The sequence below is a fragment of the Nelusetta ayraudi genome, unplaced genomic scaffold (assembly GCF_046127955.1).
Source record: "Nelusetta ayraudi isolate G7.1 ecotype Tasmania unplaced genomic scaffold, CSIRO-AGI_Nayr_v1 ptg000011l, whole genome shotgun sequence".
Classification (NCBI taxonomy): Eukaryota; Metazoa; Chordata; class Actinopteri; order Tetraodontiformes; family Monacanthidae; genus Nelusetta; species Nelusetta ayraudi.
The window spans coordinates 4,677,149-4,693,507 of NW_027466061.1; the positions used below are offsets into that span (position 1 = coordinate 4,677,149).

A 16,359-nucleotide genomic window follows, 5' to 3' on the forward strand; every position below is an offset into this window, starting at 1 on the left:
TCGGAGATAAAGACCAATAGGCTACGCAGAGAGCTACGCTCGCTACGATTCACTGTGTTCATAGATGCCGTGCGGGAAGATCGAAACTGTGCCCGGTCCTAATGGGGGTTTATGCTGCTCAAGATTGAGCTCCTTGGCCATTGTGATTCAATGTGCAAAGTTTGATTTAAGAAAAAAAAAAAGGAAGGACTGAAGATGTGAAAGCAAATTGCATCCTCCCTAGTCTGTCCGTTTAGGAACGTTAAAGATGAGGTCTGTATCATGCTGACCTGGGATAACTGATGTAATGTAGCCATGATCCCATTCATTGATTTATCTGATGTAGGGATGTTAACAATTAATCAATTATTGATTAAGAATTTAATCGATTCAATTAAATTAGTCTCAATTAATTGAATTTTTTTTCACACGGGTGGTTAATATCATTATAACAGTGTAGTGGCAGGAAAGAGCAATTCACCTGTTGATACTGTAATGGTCATAATATACCTAAAACATTTTCTTAAAATGTGACCCATTAGAAGTCAACTTAAAGTGAGAGGATAAATGTTGAGGGTGTTTTTACTGTTCCCTAAAAATAGGTCACATTGGACCCTCAACATTATTTACGGGTTAAATAATGTGCTTCTTACACATTTTTCATTGTGAAATTTAGGTTCTCAGGAAAAATCGCTGCTGATCAATGAATTGTTAAATCGATCGATAAGGTCAATCAACTAAGGATCAAGGAATTAATCGATAATTTTCGCCCCTAATCTGATGAATGCATCTGGTGAAGACACCAAGGAAAGCGTTTGGAAAGAGGAGGTTAAACATGGAAGGTGACCAGCCACCTTCCATGTTTCCAAACATTCTGTTTGCCTGCATTCAAGCAGACCAAACAAATTTGGAGTTGGGACCCTTGGATTAGTGCAAGGAGCTACATGTGACCACTGGTTTGTCACTGTGCACCACGGTGATTTCTCTCCTACCTCCACTCATTACCCATTAAGGAAGCTGACCTCTTATGCAATCCACTGAAATTGAAAAAACCAGTTGAGGATTCTGATTCGTGCAGGTCGGCAAGGCCGATGAGTAAGATTTCATATTTGAACGGTGCCATGCGAGGTCAGTACTAATCAGAGGAAATTAATTCCACATTGATCCTCAATCTGAACACGCGAACAGTCTGTGCTGTCTCAGAGTTGGCAACCTGCTCAAGATTCCACATCTGCTTCATTCTTACTTTATTCACTTTTTCTTCTGCACTTAAGCTTTCTTTCACAGCAGGCCAAAAAAAGAGCACTATTTTCCACCAACAGCACTGTTGCGCCGCATTAACAGGTTTTTTGCAGACTGCACAGCAGCTGCTGCACTTGGTGAACTCAACAGTGAAACAGACTCAGCAGCAGCAGCAGCAGCAGCAGCAACATCAGACAGAACTCTGACAGGTCAAATGAGGTGCAGCTCGTTCATCTTTAATGCAGCATCTCATTACGACCCAAAAGGAGGGTTTTCAGCTTGGCGTCAAGGATTAGCAAATCTTCACAGTCTTCATCAGCGACAGCCTAATAGACTCCCCGATCTGTAATTGCTTTGCTTATTATTATCCAGAATAAATCTGGTGCAGCAGCAAAAATACAAGCCATCCACCATCCCAGTTAGTGCTAAGATCATGCAAAAATGAGCAGAACATTAAACAAGGGTGAATAAAAAAAGCAACATTTTAGGTTTTAGAGGGAACGCTGGCTTAGAGCAACCTTTTACAAAGAAAGAGTTCTAAGGTTCTAAGGTTTAAGTGGGTGAAAAATAGATTTATTTTAAGTCAAATCTCAGTCTTTAGAAAACCCAAGCTTTTCACTAAACCTAAAGGGAAATTTGACACAGGCCTCGTGTAGAGTGACAACAGGGTGAATCCAGCATTCAGCAAACAGCAAACGACTGGACGGTCCAACTCGCGGGCTTAACTTCTTTGTTCATATTCAAATTGCGGCTGCGTCACATCATTGTTTATTGTTACACATGTTTAACGCTTCTGTCCTCGGTGCCCTCCTCGCCGCCCTCTCTGCCCTCTGAGCCACCTCCTACTCTCTTACATTCACTTCAAAATTTCTCTCATTTTATTTCCATCATTTATTTTCTGCTGTCCTTGCTGATCCCATGTTTAAATGTGCTGCTTTGCATTGTTGTTTCAAATAAAAATCCAAGCCCCGAATTACTGTACAATGGGCAGCTTTACTGCAGTGGTTGCCTTTCACCCTTCTCACCACAACCGGAGAAGGTTACTCCAAATGTCGTTACCCCACCCCCGCCCTGACTCGCTTCACATCAATTACTACATGAGGCTGAAAGCATCCATAGACAGCGTTTCTCTCAGCATACGGGTCCAGGATGACAACACTTAAGCTGGAGTCTACAGGGCAACAATGACAGGAGACCCTTGGTTTACCGCAGAATAAGAATAGAACTGAATCGAAGAGATGGAATAAAGCATACATGCTAATCTTCCTGTTGTCCGACAGTCCAGCGAGGGAAATCATCACTGCATCCCTGTAGGGCAAAACTAGCTGTACCACGACAGCGCAACTGGACTTGGGTACTGCCCACAAAACCCTCAACTATAAATAGCAGGCCAGTGACAGGAACTGCCTCCATAATGAGCCGGACAGAAGATGAGAGAAACTGAAGGGAGAAAAAAAACCCAAAAAAACTCTGGAGCTTCAAGGCTTCAGATTGGACGAGGAAGAGATAAGTATGAGGATTGGAAGAGGGAGCCCAACCGTTCTTTTGGTTATCTCGTGACAGACATAATGGAAAAGAAGACCTTTTTAGCATCAATAACTGTAAAAAGTGAAACTCTGACTCATATTTCCACCCTGCTGTAGTCAGATTTCCCATCATAAAACAGAATTAAGCCCAAATTGAAGATGAAACAGAGCAAAAAGAGGTTTTCAACTTTTTCCCTTTCTAGGATGGTTAACCATGAGAAAAACAAAGTTTTTAATTACGGACAAACTAAATTTCACATTTCGAGACTCATAACTAACTGTTGTGTGACTCGCATTTAAAGTCTACTTCTACCTCCCATAATCAAAAGGGGAAGAAAAAAAGGTAAAGCTGTTATTTGTTCCCTATTCAATTCCATGTGCGCTCAACTAGACTGGCCAAAATCTACTGAGACGGCTCTGAAACTACAGATATTTCACAGCCCACTTTCCTTTTTGTGGTAATTAAGCTGTCAAATTGCTGCCCAAAGCAAGCCAGGAGCAAAACGGCAAATATTTATTTAAGGCTCACTGTTTGAGAGAACGATCAGATGTCTGCAGACGACTTTGGTGGTACACTTTACAAGGATGTTAACGTTACGTGGCAGGAGGAGAATTACACACAGAAGCTTAGTCAGGATTGTTTTCTATAATGATGCATTTAAGCACCTATTAAATACATAAACAAAAACCTTTTACAGATGCTGAGCACAACAAGACCCTGCTTGACTGCTTCTCAAGGCACCGGTCTAATGAGGAACAAATGGCTGATCATGTGAAGAGTAAAAAAAGCGCTTGCCGTGCACAGAGGTGCTTCCAAAGACAGCAAGCCGACAGCGGCTACATGTGAGAATCACATAAAACACACAGAAGTCGCTGGACAGAAGAGCTGATATTGTGCTTCTGAAACTTGATTGATGTGGTAAGTACATTTCACTACACTACATTACACTTGCATATGCACCTAACATACATACAGTGACACACATAACAGAAATATAGTAAAACCTATAATATACATATGACCAAAGGAAGCAGCTACTAAACGGCATGTAAAGCAGATTCTGCGCATCAAACAATTGTTTTATTATTTAAAACCAAAATAATTTAAAACAAATACTGTCACAATACTGTCACATACTCAGTGGGGATCAGAACACAATCGGACAACAGTCTAAGTACGCAAAAATATGTGTTTAAAATAGCCAGGCAGTCCTAACTTAGTAAAAGTCTGAATGATGCATTCTCACACACACACACACACACACACACACACACACACACACACACACACACACACACACACACACACACACACACACACACACACACACACCAAGAAAACGGCTAAACTATAAATAGAACAATCTTGAATCACCCTATTTAAAGGGAGCACACTTGTGTTAACCAAAAAAAAAAAAATCTAATTTAGACCCAAACCGAGACACTCACAAAACGCGTCATTTTTGCTAAATAAATAAATAAATGAATGAATGAAAAATAATACGCATGTAACCACAGTGGAGGTATAATTTAACCAATAAACAGAATGTTCATGGTGCTGGTGGGGAGCGTCGTTTGAGTAACAATCCTGTCCAACCCATGGCGGGATGCCATGGTAGATATCCGGACACTAATTAGGTTCACCTCACTGTTGCCTCTCATTGCTGCTGCCATACGGTGACACTCGCCAAAAGCAACAACACCGCCGGCACAATTTTGACAGCCGTTATCACAACAACAAAAAACATGCTAAAAATAAAAAATAAAAAATAAAAATAAACAACACCTAGCCACTGCGGCGACTCAGAGGGAGAGAGAAAAACAGTCCAGACGTCATCAATGGGTTTTTGGCTTCGCGTTCGGCTGGTCAGGGGACTCTGCCGCGACACACTCTCCCGCGGCTTCTCTAATGTCCACCTACACGGAAACCGTTTTCACGTCAACTTTGGACGTTTCAAATCGAGCGAGAAAGCTCAACCCGTGCGGCAGAGAGAGGGACAAACACACGTACTCGCCTCCGGCTGCGTCTCACCTGTCCAGGACTGCGGCGCTGCTGCTGCTGCTGCTGCTGTGATCAGGGTGATGCTGCTGGTGGTGCTGCCGCTGCCGCTGCTGCTGCCGCTGCCGCCTCTCGCACGCCGCTCATTACCTACCGGCCCCGCAAGAGCCGGTAGGTGGAGCACGGAGAGCGCGTTTGGCGCAGTGCTGCAGCGGTCTTATGGGTAATGTAGTCATCAAGAATCGTCGCTCAATTACGTTCTTTTGCACTCAAAATAAACCGCATTTGTCATTTCTATCTCAAAATATTTACACATACATTGCAAATATTTTTACTGCCTTTAAAACATTTTTCCCTTCTTCTTCTTCTTCTTCTTCTTCTTCTTCTTCTTCTTCTTGAATAACTATACTCCTGGATCAGTCTCACAAACCCCAATAAAATAAACGTAAAAACAACCGGAAGACTCCTGTTCAAGTCTTAATTGCTTCTGCGAGTCAATGATCCGTCGAAACTGCTGAAACAAATTCAATAAGTCGTAGAACGAAGGAAATATATATCCAAACATCATAGGACGAATGAACACTAATTTAAAAGTTAAACGTGACGAGTATATGTAACTTTATTTTGTAATATTAATTCATGTAAAAAATAATCATAAAAAATAATAATGTTTGCAGCTTACGTTCGCGGGACCTTTACACTTGACACGAATCTGCTACCGCAAACAGTGAACTGCATTTACCAGCTAGCTCTCTGTCATTGAGAAACATGGCGGCCTCCGCGAGTGCTCCAAATGCTGCCTCCTCCGACCCGCAAGGTCCGATCCCGTCCAACCCCGCTATGGACAGCCCGACCATTCAGTACAGCATGATTCTGGAGCACCTGATCGGGGACAAGAAGTCCGTAAAGGAGCTGAACCCCACCGTAATGGGTCTGCCTTCGCCTCCTAAAAGCGACGAGCAAAAGATGATCGAGAAAGGAATGGAGAGCTGCGCTTTCAAGACAGTCCTGGCCTGTGTGGGCGGTAAGTCACACCGTTCAGTCAATATTGGTTGCATCAAGGCTAAACAAATTCAAGTGAAAAGTTGGTGGATTAAGCGTTTGGATTTGTTCCGCTCTGGCAGTGCAGCACATTCAACTGTAAATCAAGTAACACATGTAGGTGGCAGTAATGAGGCACTTGGGGTGCTATGCCAGCGAGATGCCTTTTAACTTCAGAAAATACTGATGTCTAATAGCTGTAGCAATAGGGATTTTCTTTTCTTTTTGACTGTCTTTTTTTTTTTGTTTTGTTTATGAAATTATATATAACATGATCAGCACACGTGACTGTAAACGCAAGCAAGTCAAAGTGTCATAAACTATATTGTATTCCACATGGTGGAAGGTATTGTTTCATGTTGCACTGTGTTGGGTCTTCTAGGGTTTGTCCTCGGAGGAGCTTTTGGTGTTTTCACGGCAGGCATCGATACAAATGTGGGCTTTGACCCTAAAGACCCTCTCAGAACTCCGACAGCTCGAGAAGTCCTGAAAGACATGGGCCAGAGGGGGATGTCCTACGCCAAGAATTTCGCCATCGTGGGCGCAATGTTCTCCTGCACAGAGTGCATCATAGAATCGGTAGGTGGCAACTCTTTCCTTCAGTGCATGAGAAGCGAATATAGATTCACTTTTCTTTTTAAGAAAAAAGTACAAAATAAACGTTGAAGCAAAATAGCTTGCAGCATTGTGCGCTCTGATAAAATTCTTAATGTCACACAAACAAAAAACAACACCAGAGCTTTAAAGGCATCTTCCTTAAATGATTCTCATTTTATCAGTTGTTTAGATAACCACTGTTAAGGTCAACTTTCTAAAAAAGTGAATAGAGCTAATCTGAAAAGGTTATATAAATTATTTGGCTCCTTCCAAATAGTCAGTGCCACACTTCCTCTTGCCCGACTGTTGTATTATACTGGTTTACACAATTACCCACACATCATGTCAGAGTTAGAAAAGCACAATTTAAAAATATATATAATCAAGACTACTTAGAAATCTCGGAAGAATCAGGACACAACACAAGAAGGTTGAGCTGATGTACAACTGGCATTTTTCTCAAAATAGTGTGAGACTGCCCTCTGGTGCCCAACTGATGGAATTGTGACTTTTTAGACGAGCCAGAAATTAAGAGTTTTATTTGCCATTTACACAGGTACAGTTACCATGGAATTCCTGTGTGCTTCTCTGAGTCACTTTCCAAACAACGTAAAGCGTGCGACCAACACTGTGTCTGTTTCTGATTTGCAGCACAGAGGCACGTCTGACTGGAAGAACGGCGTGTACAGTGGTTGTGTAACCGGAGGCGCCATCGGTTTCCGTGGTATGTATTCAGGCTACGGTCTTCAGTTTTTCTGACAATGACCCTCGATGATCCCTCATGTCCTTCTCTTTGTATTCATATTCACTCATTCTTCTTTCTCTTTTAATGTTTTTGCAGCTGGTCTGAAGGCAGGGGTGCTGGGATGCGGAGGCTTTGCCGCCTTCTCTGCTGCCATTGAGTATTATTTGCGGTGAACCTCTTCAAGAACGACTTCATGGACTTAAACGAATGGTTACATGTGGACCAGCACTGCGACCGTGTGGATGGCTGCTGTGAAATCAGAACTTGTGCATTTTAATGGAGTTGACTGGTACCTGTTGGTCCCACGCAGAGCCGAGTGGCAGGATGGTGAACTGAGGAATTTCTCAGTGTTTCCTAAATTTTACCAGACAGACTTGGAGAAATCTAACGTCCTATATGGGGAATATTGTATACTTAACATGTTCTAGCTTCTTTGTGGAAGGTTTAATGTTCAACACAGATTACATTTACCTTGGTTTATCATTACAATTTTAAGTCTGAGACCAACTGAGCCTTGTTTCAGTGTATGATGTTGCTGTCATGTGTATGTGATTCACTCTCATCTGGATTATTTATATTAAAGGTGATTTTTTTTTTCCTATGTTAACTCTTGCTTTGAGGACTGTATTTTTGCTTTAGTTTGCATTTAGAAGATCAACAACTAATATTCAAAGCCAAGAGTTGGTCTTTTAAGTCAAAAATGGGAGCTGAGTCCCATTGGTCAGTTTCTTGTAAATGTAAAGAAACAGAAGGTGGAATGATCTCTGCTGTAGGTGCTGAATGTACACAATGACCTGAGATGTTTCAATCAGCACATAATGAGACAGAAGTGTTTTTGTTGATGTTGGTCCAGTGAGGGAGCAGGTAGAGCGTCTGGCACCAATTAATCCCCCTGTTAACATGACACATTCAAGAGTAAATGTAGATCAATGTGACTGGGGTATTTTTATTATGGTTATATGTTACAGCGCTGTGATGCTTTCATTCTAAAATATTATGGAGTTGCATTTCATCGTGTTCATATTTCCAACAGACAGGGAGCAGAGAGAGAGTGTTTTGGTCACTTTTATTTTTACTAAAAAAGGGAAAAAGTTCACATTAACATTTAGCCTCAATATTACAGTATATTGAAATTCTTCTCAAACAGTTTTTATGTGTATTTTTAATCTTATATTAAAAATATCAAATAGTACTCATCTAGCAGTGCTGACAGAGTTGAAAGATATGTTTCAGGCTTGCTAGCGGACAGGTTCGCTTTGTACAGAGCAGAGGTGGCGGCTGCCAGTCTCGGCGAGGGGTCCCTCTCTGACCGCCCACCAATGTGTCACCTGACCTGGTTCCATTGACAAGCTGAACATGCAACGAGGGCAACTACACAAATCATTCTACAGATTATACTGGTGCAGTAAGACACTTGGAACAGGCTTCCAATGAAACATCAAGAAAAAAAGAGTTAAATGTTCTGTTTATGTGTGGTGTTTTTTTTTTTACTTCCCCTCCCCCTCTAATAACCCTCCTATCACAGTGCTCTCTCTCCTCTACAAAGTGAACTGAAATTAATTGGCAGACTTTCTTTTTAGCACAGCTTACCAACCAACCATGACATGGTGAATGATCATCGACTAAAACAAAACAAAACTGAACAAAACAAAAAAACAAAACAAACCAAAGAAATCACTACCTGAATAAACTTCAAACAGGCTCCTTGGAGCTTTTCTCTAGTTGCACAGAACTGTACAGGCACACATATTATATATATATTCAAAATAAATAGGGCTAATTTGGCCAAGAGCCGCTGGGCAGGACAGTCCTGTCTGCTCTGACAACGCAGAGAGACCCAACAGCAGCCATTTATTAGGACGGCTTTCCTGCCACTTTCTAAACCAAGTTCTCAAAGTCCCTTCCACACAGACACACACACTCACTCACGCACTCACTCACACACTCACTCACACACTCACTCACTCGAGCACAGCCACACACACCCATGCTGCCGCCTCCTCCTCCCTGCACATGCACAAAGCCAGAAGGACTGAAAAAGGGAAAAGGAACATCCGCTGAACAGAATATTATTAAACATATAAATGCCATTTTTTCCTCAAATGCCTCCTATGAGGGACATGAAGCCAAGAGGCTCGACCGGTTTCATTGGATCAGCGTCTGGAAAGAGCCGGGGGGATTTAGGGTTGGGGGGGGCGCTGTAACACAATAGAAAGTGATCTTGTGCCACCGCGCCAGGCTGTGGCCTCGAAGCCCCTTCCCTTCCCTCCCCTCCCCCACCTCCCCAACAAGCTGTCCAAATGTGGTCCCAGAATGCCTTGTGGTCTTGTCGTAAGGCAGGGTCTGCTCTGCCCGTCGTACATTACAAACAAGACATTAAGTTTGACTAAGATGACCAGGAAGTGGCCTTGTGGTCGCCTCCCTGTGTGCTCAGCTCTATCTCACCAGGGGTGGAGGGTCAAAGGGGTGGGTGGTGTCAGACTGTGGAGACAGCAGGGATCTGGGGATGGGAGGGGGCTGTACACCGGAGATGAGCTGAGACTTGAGGCAGGGGGACGTGGGAGGCAGGAGGACGGAGTTTCTCTTCCTCTACTCCTCCTCCTCTTCCTCCTCCACCTCCATCAGCGCCCTGAGGGAGGTGGGTGTCGGGATTAGACGTCAGTGGAAAAGTAGAGTGTGTTGCGCTTCAGTTCAGCGAAGGAGATGGGAGAGTGCTGCAGGTAGTAGAGCAGCACCTGGACCTGAAATGAAAGAGTAGAAGTACTTTACAATTCACGCAGTCATCAACTGACACATTAAAAATCCCAATGTTATCGGTTTTGAGTCTGTCATCTATTTCTTTTATTTGATCCGATTGTCAGAGAGCGTGCACAAAAACAAATGTCCGGAACCCCTCTGTGATGTCACAAGGGGCAGTGCAAACATTCTTAGGCTAGTGACAACACTGCAATCAGCACTGCCTTGTTTCTGTAGAAGGTAGAGAGTGTTTTTCTTGATAATTAATTTCATAGAGCTGTTTCCTTGGGGAGTCCAGGATGAAACAAAGATTTGCATAACTTAGAATATGGGGATTTTAAACAATAGCTCCCTGCAGCTTGAGGTAGTTTTTCTTTTTCTTTTTTTTTTTTTTAAAAAAAAAAAAAAGTGATTTAGTCAAATGTCCTCCAGCAAATCTCCCTTAACTGTCACTCAATGGGCTGATGTGTTTAATTTGATTGCCTGTTCGTTGCTTGTATCTGCTGGGGGTGGGGGGGATGCTCTGATTGATAACCGGATTCACTGAGTGTTATGCTTAACCTCCAGTTAACACACTTTATTAATTACAATGAGTTGCCGTCCACCTCTTTGCCCCTGATGTTGTGGCAAGAAAGCTTTGCCAGTCTTGAATTCATCAACAGTCACAACTTATCATTTTAGTGATACAACTGAATCCGCCCGCATGTGCGTGACGCCCTATTCATGGTGATACACTGCGGTTGTTGGTGTTGTTCACTCTCCCTTGAATGGATGGATGGCCTCAGGCCTGAATGCAGCTGGGATTGCAGTGACACGGGGCACCTTCAGTGACGTCTGAGCGAAAGTCATATGGAAAGGCGGCGCAGGCACCGATGAGAGATACGCGCAAAACCCCTCTCTATTTTATTGCTGCGCTATCGTTAAAAGGGCACTGAACTATGGCGGTTACCTGTGCCATGACGTCATGTGACCAGATGTCGGAGGCGGAGGTGATGTGCTGCCCCTTGGTGCTCTCTGACTCGGAGGGCCTGAGCAGGGTGGGGCCAAACACGGTGGCCAGGTTGTGGAGGGACATCTTGTTGACGGGCTCCTTCTCGGCCACCCTGCGGGAAGAAAGGCACGGTGAGCACCCAGTGAAAACAGACAGGGGGCTTCCAGCTCTATAAATATGAGCCCAAATACTGTGTGTAAGCTGGAAATGTTGAGGAGGATATAAAAAAAAAAAATTATGCAGTGTCATTGATTTGTTGTCTCCCAATAGAGTTGAATCTCAGATGAGAAAAGAAACAGTGACGAATGAGTAAAGACGCTGAACAAAGCAGTCATAGTGTCAAAAATACTTTCAATGTGTAACAGCAAATTCAACAGCAGCATCTAATTCATTCATGAATTAGATGGGTAATGATGGAATACTAGGAACACACAAACTGCAGGCTGAGGCACATGATGTCAAAATTATTCCAATCATTCCCCAGGATTTCTTCATCTTTTAATGTGATGCTGTGATTGAATACCGTTTGAGGTGCTCCAGCAGAGTGAGGAAGGTCATGAGGTTTGGGTCGGGCAGTGAGCGCAGGAGGTGCATCATGCAGTTCTCCTTGGCTGCCGGGTCTGAGAGTGCTGCAGAGGACAGAGAGAATGCGTGTGAGACCGACTTTAGGAGCTCAGCCTTAGTGTCTCTCATCAAGCACAGCAAACATTTTTCTCACCGATGCCCTCCATGAAGGCGGGGTAGAGGCGGTCGGTCAGCAGAGGCTCCGGCAGCTCCCTGAAATACAGCTTCAGTGTTCCCGCGATGGCGTTGATGTCCATGTCGCTCAGCATTACCAGGATGTCTTTGGTGTCTGCAGGTGAGACAGACGGTTTCACAGACGATTCGCAGACGATTCAGAACACACTATATCTGTCAAACTGTTTCCATTATAATCACATGAGATTTGGGGCCTGCCAGGTGTTTTCTGTTGGAGTGTCTCCATTAGGATAGACTGGGAGGCAACAAGTGGATTCTTACTTGTGTCAAATACTGATTTGAGGGCCTGAATGTCAGTGGCCACCCCTGAGATCCTGTAGATTCCCACTTCATCGATCCCCCTCTTCTCCACTTCCTCAATGCACTGGCGGACAATGTAAGGCACCTTGGAGCGCTCGCGCCTGCAGATATGACATGAAGTAGCATTTATTTCCAGACAACACAAGTGTGTGACATAGTCTTTAGTATTTTGTGGCTGCTGAACTCTCAGAGGGGAGAGGCAGCGACTGTACACGCACTTTGTCACCACGTTGATTTTGACTCCAAACACCCCGCTCTGCTTTTTGGACGGCGTCCTCTTCAAGCTGAGGTCCCGACTGGTGAACTTCATGGAGAACTCCACTTTGATCTGGAAAGGAGCAAACTAATTCAGCTGGATTCCTTTAAAAAGCCACAAGGTGAAAAAATCTGAGACTCTTAATTGACTCTTCAGTTCAATTTAACTTCAGTTTAATTTGTCCGTGTTAAATATCTGAACTCATTACATTAGCGTACACGCTGTACCATGGCCTCATCATGGCCTCAGGTCTTTTTAAGTTACTGCTTTGGTTGGCCTGCTTACCCCGTTCATCTCTATGACGTCCATGTGCCAGTTCTTGGACTGCACCGTCTGAGGGTCCAGCTGAAAGACACAACAGAGACAGAAGCACATTCAGTGGCTGATAAGATTGTTACAGTCTACAACCAAATAAGGGTACATGAAGAGACATGACATTTGGGGCAGCGCACAGTGGAGGATGACACACTTCTGCGAGAAACAAGTCAGGATAACCAACTCTCTAAAAACCTGTATACCTGAATAACAGTCTTTTACCTTTAAAGACTGTTATACCTGAATAACAGTCTTTAACAGTCTTTCCTCATGAAAACAAAGTTTAATTGATTGTAATAAGAAAAAAATTCAAATACAGTTCAGCATTAGCATATGGGGAAAATTCTCTTTCAAACGATTGGACAAAGGTTATGTTTTAGAAGTTCTGACATAAAACAAAAGCTCTTGTTCTTGTTCCCGCCCAGTTTCGAACTGAGGACCTTTCGTGTGTTAGGCGAACGTGATAACCACTACACTACGGGAACAGACGAAGCCGTGACCCCCCGCTGCTCTCACGACCAACACATGCAACTCTGAAGGGCTGCGTCGGGAAATCCTTTCCAGGGCCGCGAAACAAAACTAACATATATAAAAAAAAAGCCATTTACAGCTTTTAAAAAACACACTGGGTTAGTCAAGAGCACGCACTCCTGCGTGTGATGAACGGGATAATTATGTTATAAAAGTCTCATGGATGTATTTTAAGAACTGGATACCAGACTCGCAATATTTTTTTCTCCCAGTGGCCACTCAAGGTACTGCAGGAAAAAAAGATCCCATGGGCCCTAAAAGTGTTTTCCTCATAGACCGCAATATAAAAAAAATAAACACCTCTAAAACAGCTGACAGGACCACTGTGACCTGATACACAATTTATAGTAAATCTTTCTATTGCAGATTTATCAGCCATGTTTTTAGTCTTACAAAAAAAATAAATATAAAGGCCAGAAAATCACCAGAAAGGAGTATATTTGCTGCTGCTGCTGCTGCTGTGTCTCGGCTAATTCTGATTGGCTTTTAGGATGTACGCGCTGGGTGAGCAACTACATTGAAAGGAAGCAGCCGCCATACTGGAGTCTGGGGTCCTGGTCCGATGGTGGCTGGCGAAAAGTGATGGACGGGATAATTTTGTACTAAAAGTCTGTGCGAGGACCCCGGCAGCTAATGTCCTGCTTTACATTCCGCTCACCCACACTTAAGTCATTACGACCCCACGTGGTTGCTCTCGCGGCGGCCGCGCGAGCGAGCGCAAGGGCAGCACACTTCTCTCATTGTCAGCGTTCGGCCGAGCCCATTAAAAGTTCCCGGCGAGCAAAATTACATTAGTTCGTAAAAAGGCCATTTGGCAGGAGTCCCGTGGCTTCCTGTCATCATTAAAGCCTGCTTTGCCCCAGCGGGAGGTGTCGGTTTAACACCAGGGCAGGTTAAAGTGGCGCGACTTGCCTTTGAAAAAAGAGGTCGATGCCACGAAGAGAAGCTGGCAAAGAGCCAAGACTGATGCCCCCATCAAACCCAATGAAGTAGACTCACTGAGTGAGAGAGAGAGAGAGAGAGAGAGAGAGAGAGAGAGAGAGAGAGAGAGAGAGAGAGAGAGAAAAAAAAAATGTTCTCCTTAAGTATTTCCTCCCTTGTTACCCGCTGCTCCCTTTCAAAATGCTGATTAAAAATGAATGCAGAGCAACAGGGCTGTAAAAACAGAGAATTCTTTTAACGGCCAGCAGCTACACTCGCTGACCCCACTCAGCACTGGGCCCTCAGCTATCCTCCATCACTCCAAAAAAAAAGAAACGGAGAACTAATTTTCCTCACTTTCCTTCCATCCCTCTGGATAAAGAGTTGGCTTAAATGGATGATGACAAACAGTTTGGCAGGAGTGGCAGGCACGACAGCAGCTCGGGACAATTTAGTTTATGCCTAGTATTAATCTGAGAGTTAGGAGAGAGACGCTGCATGGCAGGAAAAACAAAAGCTTTCTCAGAAACGGATAGACGGAGACGCGCTCGCCGCTTCATCCAAACAAAGCAATGAGGGACTGAGGGTTTAACCCAGAGTGACAGGAAGAGGGATCGAAAGTAGCCAAAGTACTGCTGCTTACATCTGGAAATGAAAAACAAATGTAAAGAAACAAAAACTTTCATCAGGCTGAACTGATGCACTGGTATGACAGGATAGTTCTTAAGGCACGTAGATGGAAAAAAGAGATGTTGTACTGTATTTGAAGCCCTTTCAAGGCGCTACAGACGAGTTTAGCGCAGCTTTAGTCGAGTCACATTCCAGTTGAGGAAGAAGAAAAAGTTTAATGACCAACGTCCGTTGGGAAGGATGTTTAAAGGGGATTTCGAGCACGAGTGCATTAATGTTCCCGTCCAGGAGAGAAATGTCAGAAAGTTGAACATCCTCACACATCCTCCGGCTGACATGGTTGTGATTAGGATCACTTCGCTCCAGTGGCAAAGCGTTCTTTGCAGCACCATGAAAGTCCTCCAGGGAAGCACGACTGAAGAGAGGCCAGAAGAGCAAAGCGCAGTTCCTCAATCCAGAAAACTGGCTGTTCTTCATGATTAATATGCATTCCAGCTGTCACAACTTTTTTCCCCCTCAAATATAGAAAAAGGTTGCATGAGAGTCGCATAAAGAACGACGAACGGAGTCAGCAAATTGGATCGCACGTTCTGTCCATCCAGCAGAACGCTGGAGAAAACATTGCAGGCAAAAGACATGGAAAGTTCCCTCAGCCTGAGCTGATGCACTGAATCTCAACAAAGCATATAAGTCACAAGGTTGAATGCCACGTTGTCTCCTCAACAGACGGCAGGAAAAATACATGAGACCAAATACTACAAATCCAATGGGAGAAATCCAATACAATTAGTTGAAACAAGTCAAAGGCCTCTTGCCACTAACACATTAGCAGTGGCTTCAACCTAGCGATGCAGCACTGTTGCCCAGATTTTGGGCCAGAAATTGTGTCAAAAATTTAGAATCAGGTTGATTAATTGATTGGCCACTTTTGCAGTCCGATCAAAAGTTTCCAAGCAACAGAAATCAAAAAAGAGAGAAAAAAAAATCACTCTATCAAAGTAAAAGCTAAAAGCCTAAATATTATTGAGGAATAAAACAGCATCCTACAAATTATGACAGAAGCAGGTAGGGGCTACTGACCATATAGATCAGATGTAAATGAATGAATGAATGAATGAATGAATGCCTATGCTGCTGATTAGATTAGCTCGTCGTGGCAGCAGCATTGTCAGGAGTTGATGGCATTTTCAGCCTAAATAACGAAGGAAACATTCTCGAAGGAAAAGATGCCGTCGCTAGATCTGTGTCGACCTTTGGCACCACCACTGGTCAACTTTGAGTTTGATTCATTGAGAGCTTTTTCCAATTACCTTCCACATTTACATTGGAAGGTGGTACATTTTGAAATGACTTCTTTCTTTGGGAAATGCTACTAGCCTGGCACATCAGGTTAACCAGTGACCAGTCAAGACATTAAACATTTATACTGTGTTTAACAAAGAACTTCACCTTCATGTTTACTCACTCTCACCAACAACTTCTAGACGTCAATCAATCTCCAAAAACCTCCTCTTTTCTAAATAAGAAAACAGCTAAGAAAAAAAAAGGATTCCTGTTCCCGCCCGGTTTCGAACCGAGGACCTTTCGCGTGTTAGGCGAACGTGATAACCACTACACTACGGGAACTGAGTACCCACAGCCCTCCCCTCACAAGATAAAGATAATCCCTCCTGGTGACACCAGCTGCTGTCATCTCAGGCCTGTGAGAGACTGACTGACAGCAACAGAGCGACGCAGCAGGACGGTCAGCGGTCTGTGACCCTGCGGAGATGTTTACTTTCTGGACAAAAC

At 43.7% G+C, this 16,359-nt stretch overlaps 3 protein-coding genes and 2 non-coding genes across 10 annotated transcripts in view; 1 reads left to right on the plus strand and 4 right to left on the minus strand.

Annotated features, from left to right (window-relative positions):
* Positions 1 to 4,946, minus strand: part of specc1 (sperm antigen with calponin homology and coiled-coil domains 1) — a 65,530-nt gene extending 60,584 nt beyond the window's left edge. For 2 of the 3 annotated variants that reach the window (XM_076020210.1, XM_076020207.1), the window contains exon 1: positions 4,780 to 4,946. The gene's annotated coding sequence lies outside the window, so the exon portion shown is untranslated. Of the gene's footprint in view, positions 1 to 4,758 lie in introns of all 3 variants that reach the window. The other variant, XM_076020209.1, reaches the window with a different exon arrangement.
* Positions 4,947 to 5,476: 530 nt separating this feature from the next.
* On the plus strand, positions 5,477 to 8,141 carry timm22 (translocase of inner mitochondrial membrane 22 homolog (yeast)). Its single transcript, XM_076020222.1, has 4 exons — positions 5,477 to 5,770; positions 6,170 to 6,366; positions 7,036 to 7,108; positions 7,226 to 8,141. Exons 1-4 carry the CDS (start codon positions 5,515 to 5,517, stop codon positions 7,300 to 7,302), a joined length of 603 nt encoding a protein of 200 aa, XP_075876337.1. The 5' UTR covers positions 5,477 to 5,514; the 3' UTR covers positions 7,303 to 8,141.
* A 40-nt stretch (positions 8,142 to 8,181) lies between these two features.
* abr (ABR activator of RhoGEF and GTPase) overlaps positions 8,182 to 16,359 on the minus strand; it is a 122,066-nt gene continuing 113,888 nt past the window's right edge. For all 4 annotated transcript variants that reach the window (XM_076020206.1, XM_076020202.1, XM_076020204.1 and 1 more), the window contains 7 exons: positions 12,457 to 12,516; positions 12,134 to 12,243; positions 11,877 to 12,016; positions 11,575 to 11,709; positions 11,380 to 11,485; positions 10,815 to 10,968; positions 8,182 to 9,870 (listed from right to left, as the gene is read on the minus strand). In XM_076020206.1, the coding sequence (XP_075876321.1) occupies positions 9,781 to 9,870; positions 10,815 to 10,968; positions 11,380 to 11,485; positions 11,575 to 11,709; positions 11,877 to 12,016; positions 12,134 to 12,243; positions 12,457 to 12,516 (795 nt within the window). In that variant the 3' untranslated portion in view covers positions 8,182 to 9,780. The remainder of the gene's footprint in view (positions 9,871 to 10,814; positions 10,969 to 11,379; positions 11,486 to 11,574; positions 11,710 to 11,876; positions 12,017 to 12,133; positions 12,244 to 12,456; positions 12,517 to 16,359) is intronic.
* On the minus strand, positions 12,899 to 12,971 carry trnav-aac (transfer RNA valine (anticodon AAC)). Its single transcript has one exon. It is a non-coding gene; the product is annotated as a tRNA-Val (tRNA).
* trnav-aac (transfer RNA valine (anticodon AAC)) lies at positions 16,122 to 16,194 on the minus strand. Its single transcript has one exon. It is a non-coding gene; the product is annotated as a tRNA-Val (tRNA).

Coding starts and splice junctions, on each gene's coding strand:
- timm22 (XM_076020222.1), top strand. CDS start 5,515: ATGGCGGCCTCCGCGAGTGCTCCAAATGCTGCCTCCTCCGACCCGCAA. Junction 5,771..6,169: donor AGTCCTGGCCTGTGTGGGCG/GTAAGTCACACC, acceptor TGGGTCTTCTAG/GGTTTGTCCTCGGAGGAGCT. Junction 6,367..7,035: donor CAGAGTGCATCATAGAATCG/GTAGGTGGCAAC, acceptor TCTGATTTGCAG/CACAGAGGCACGTCTGACTG.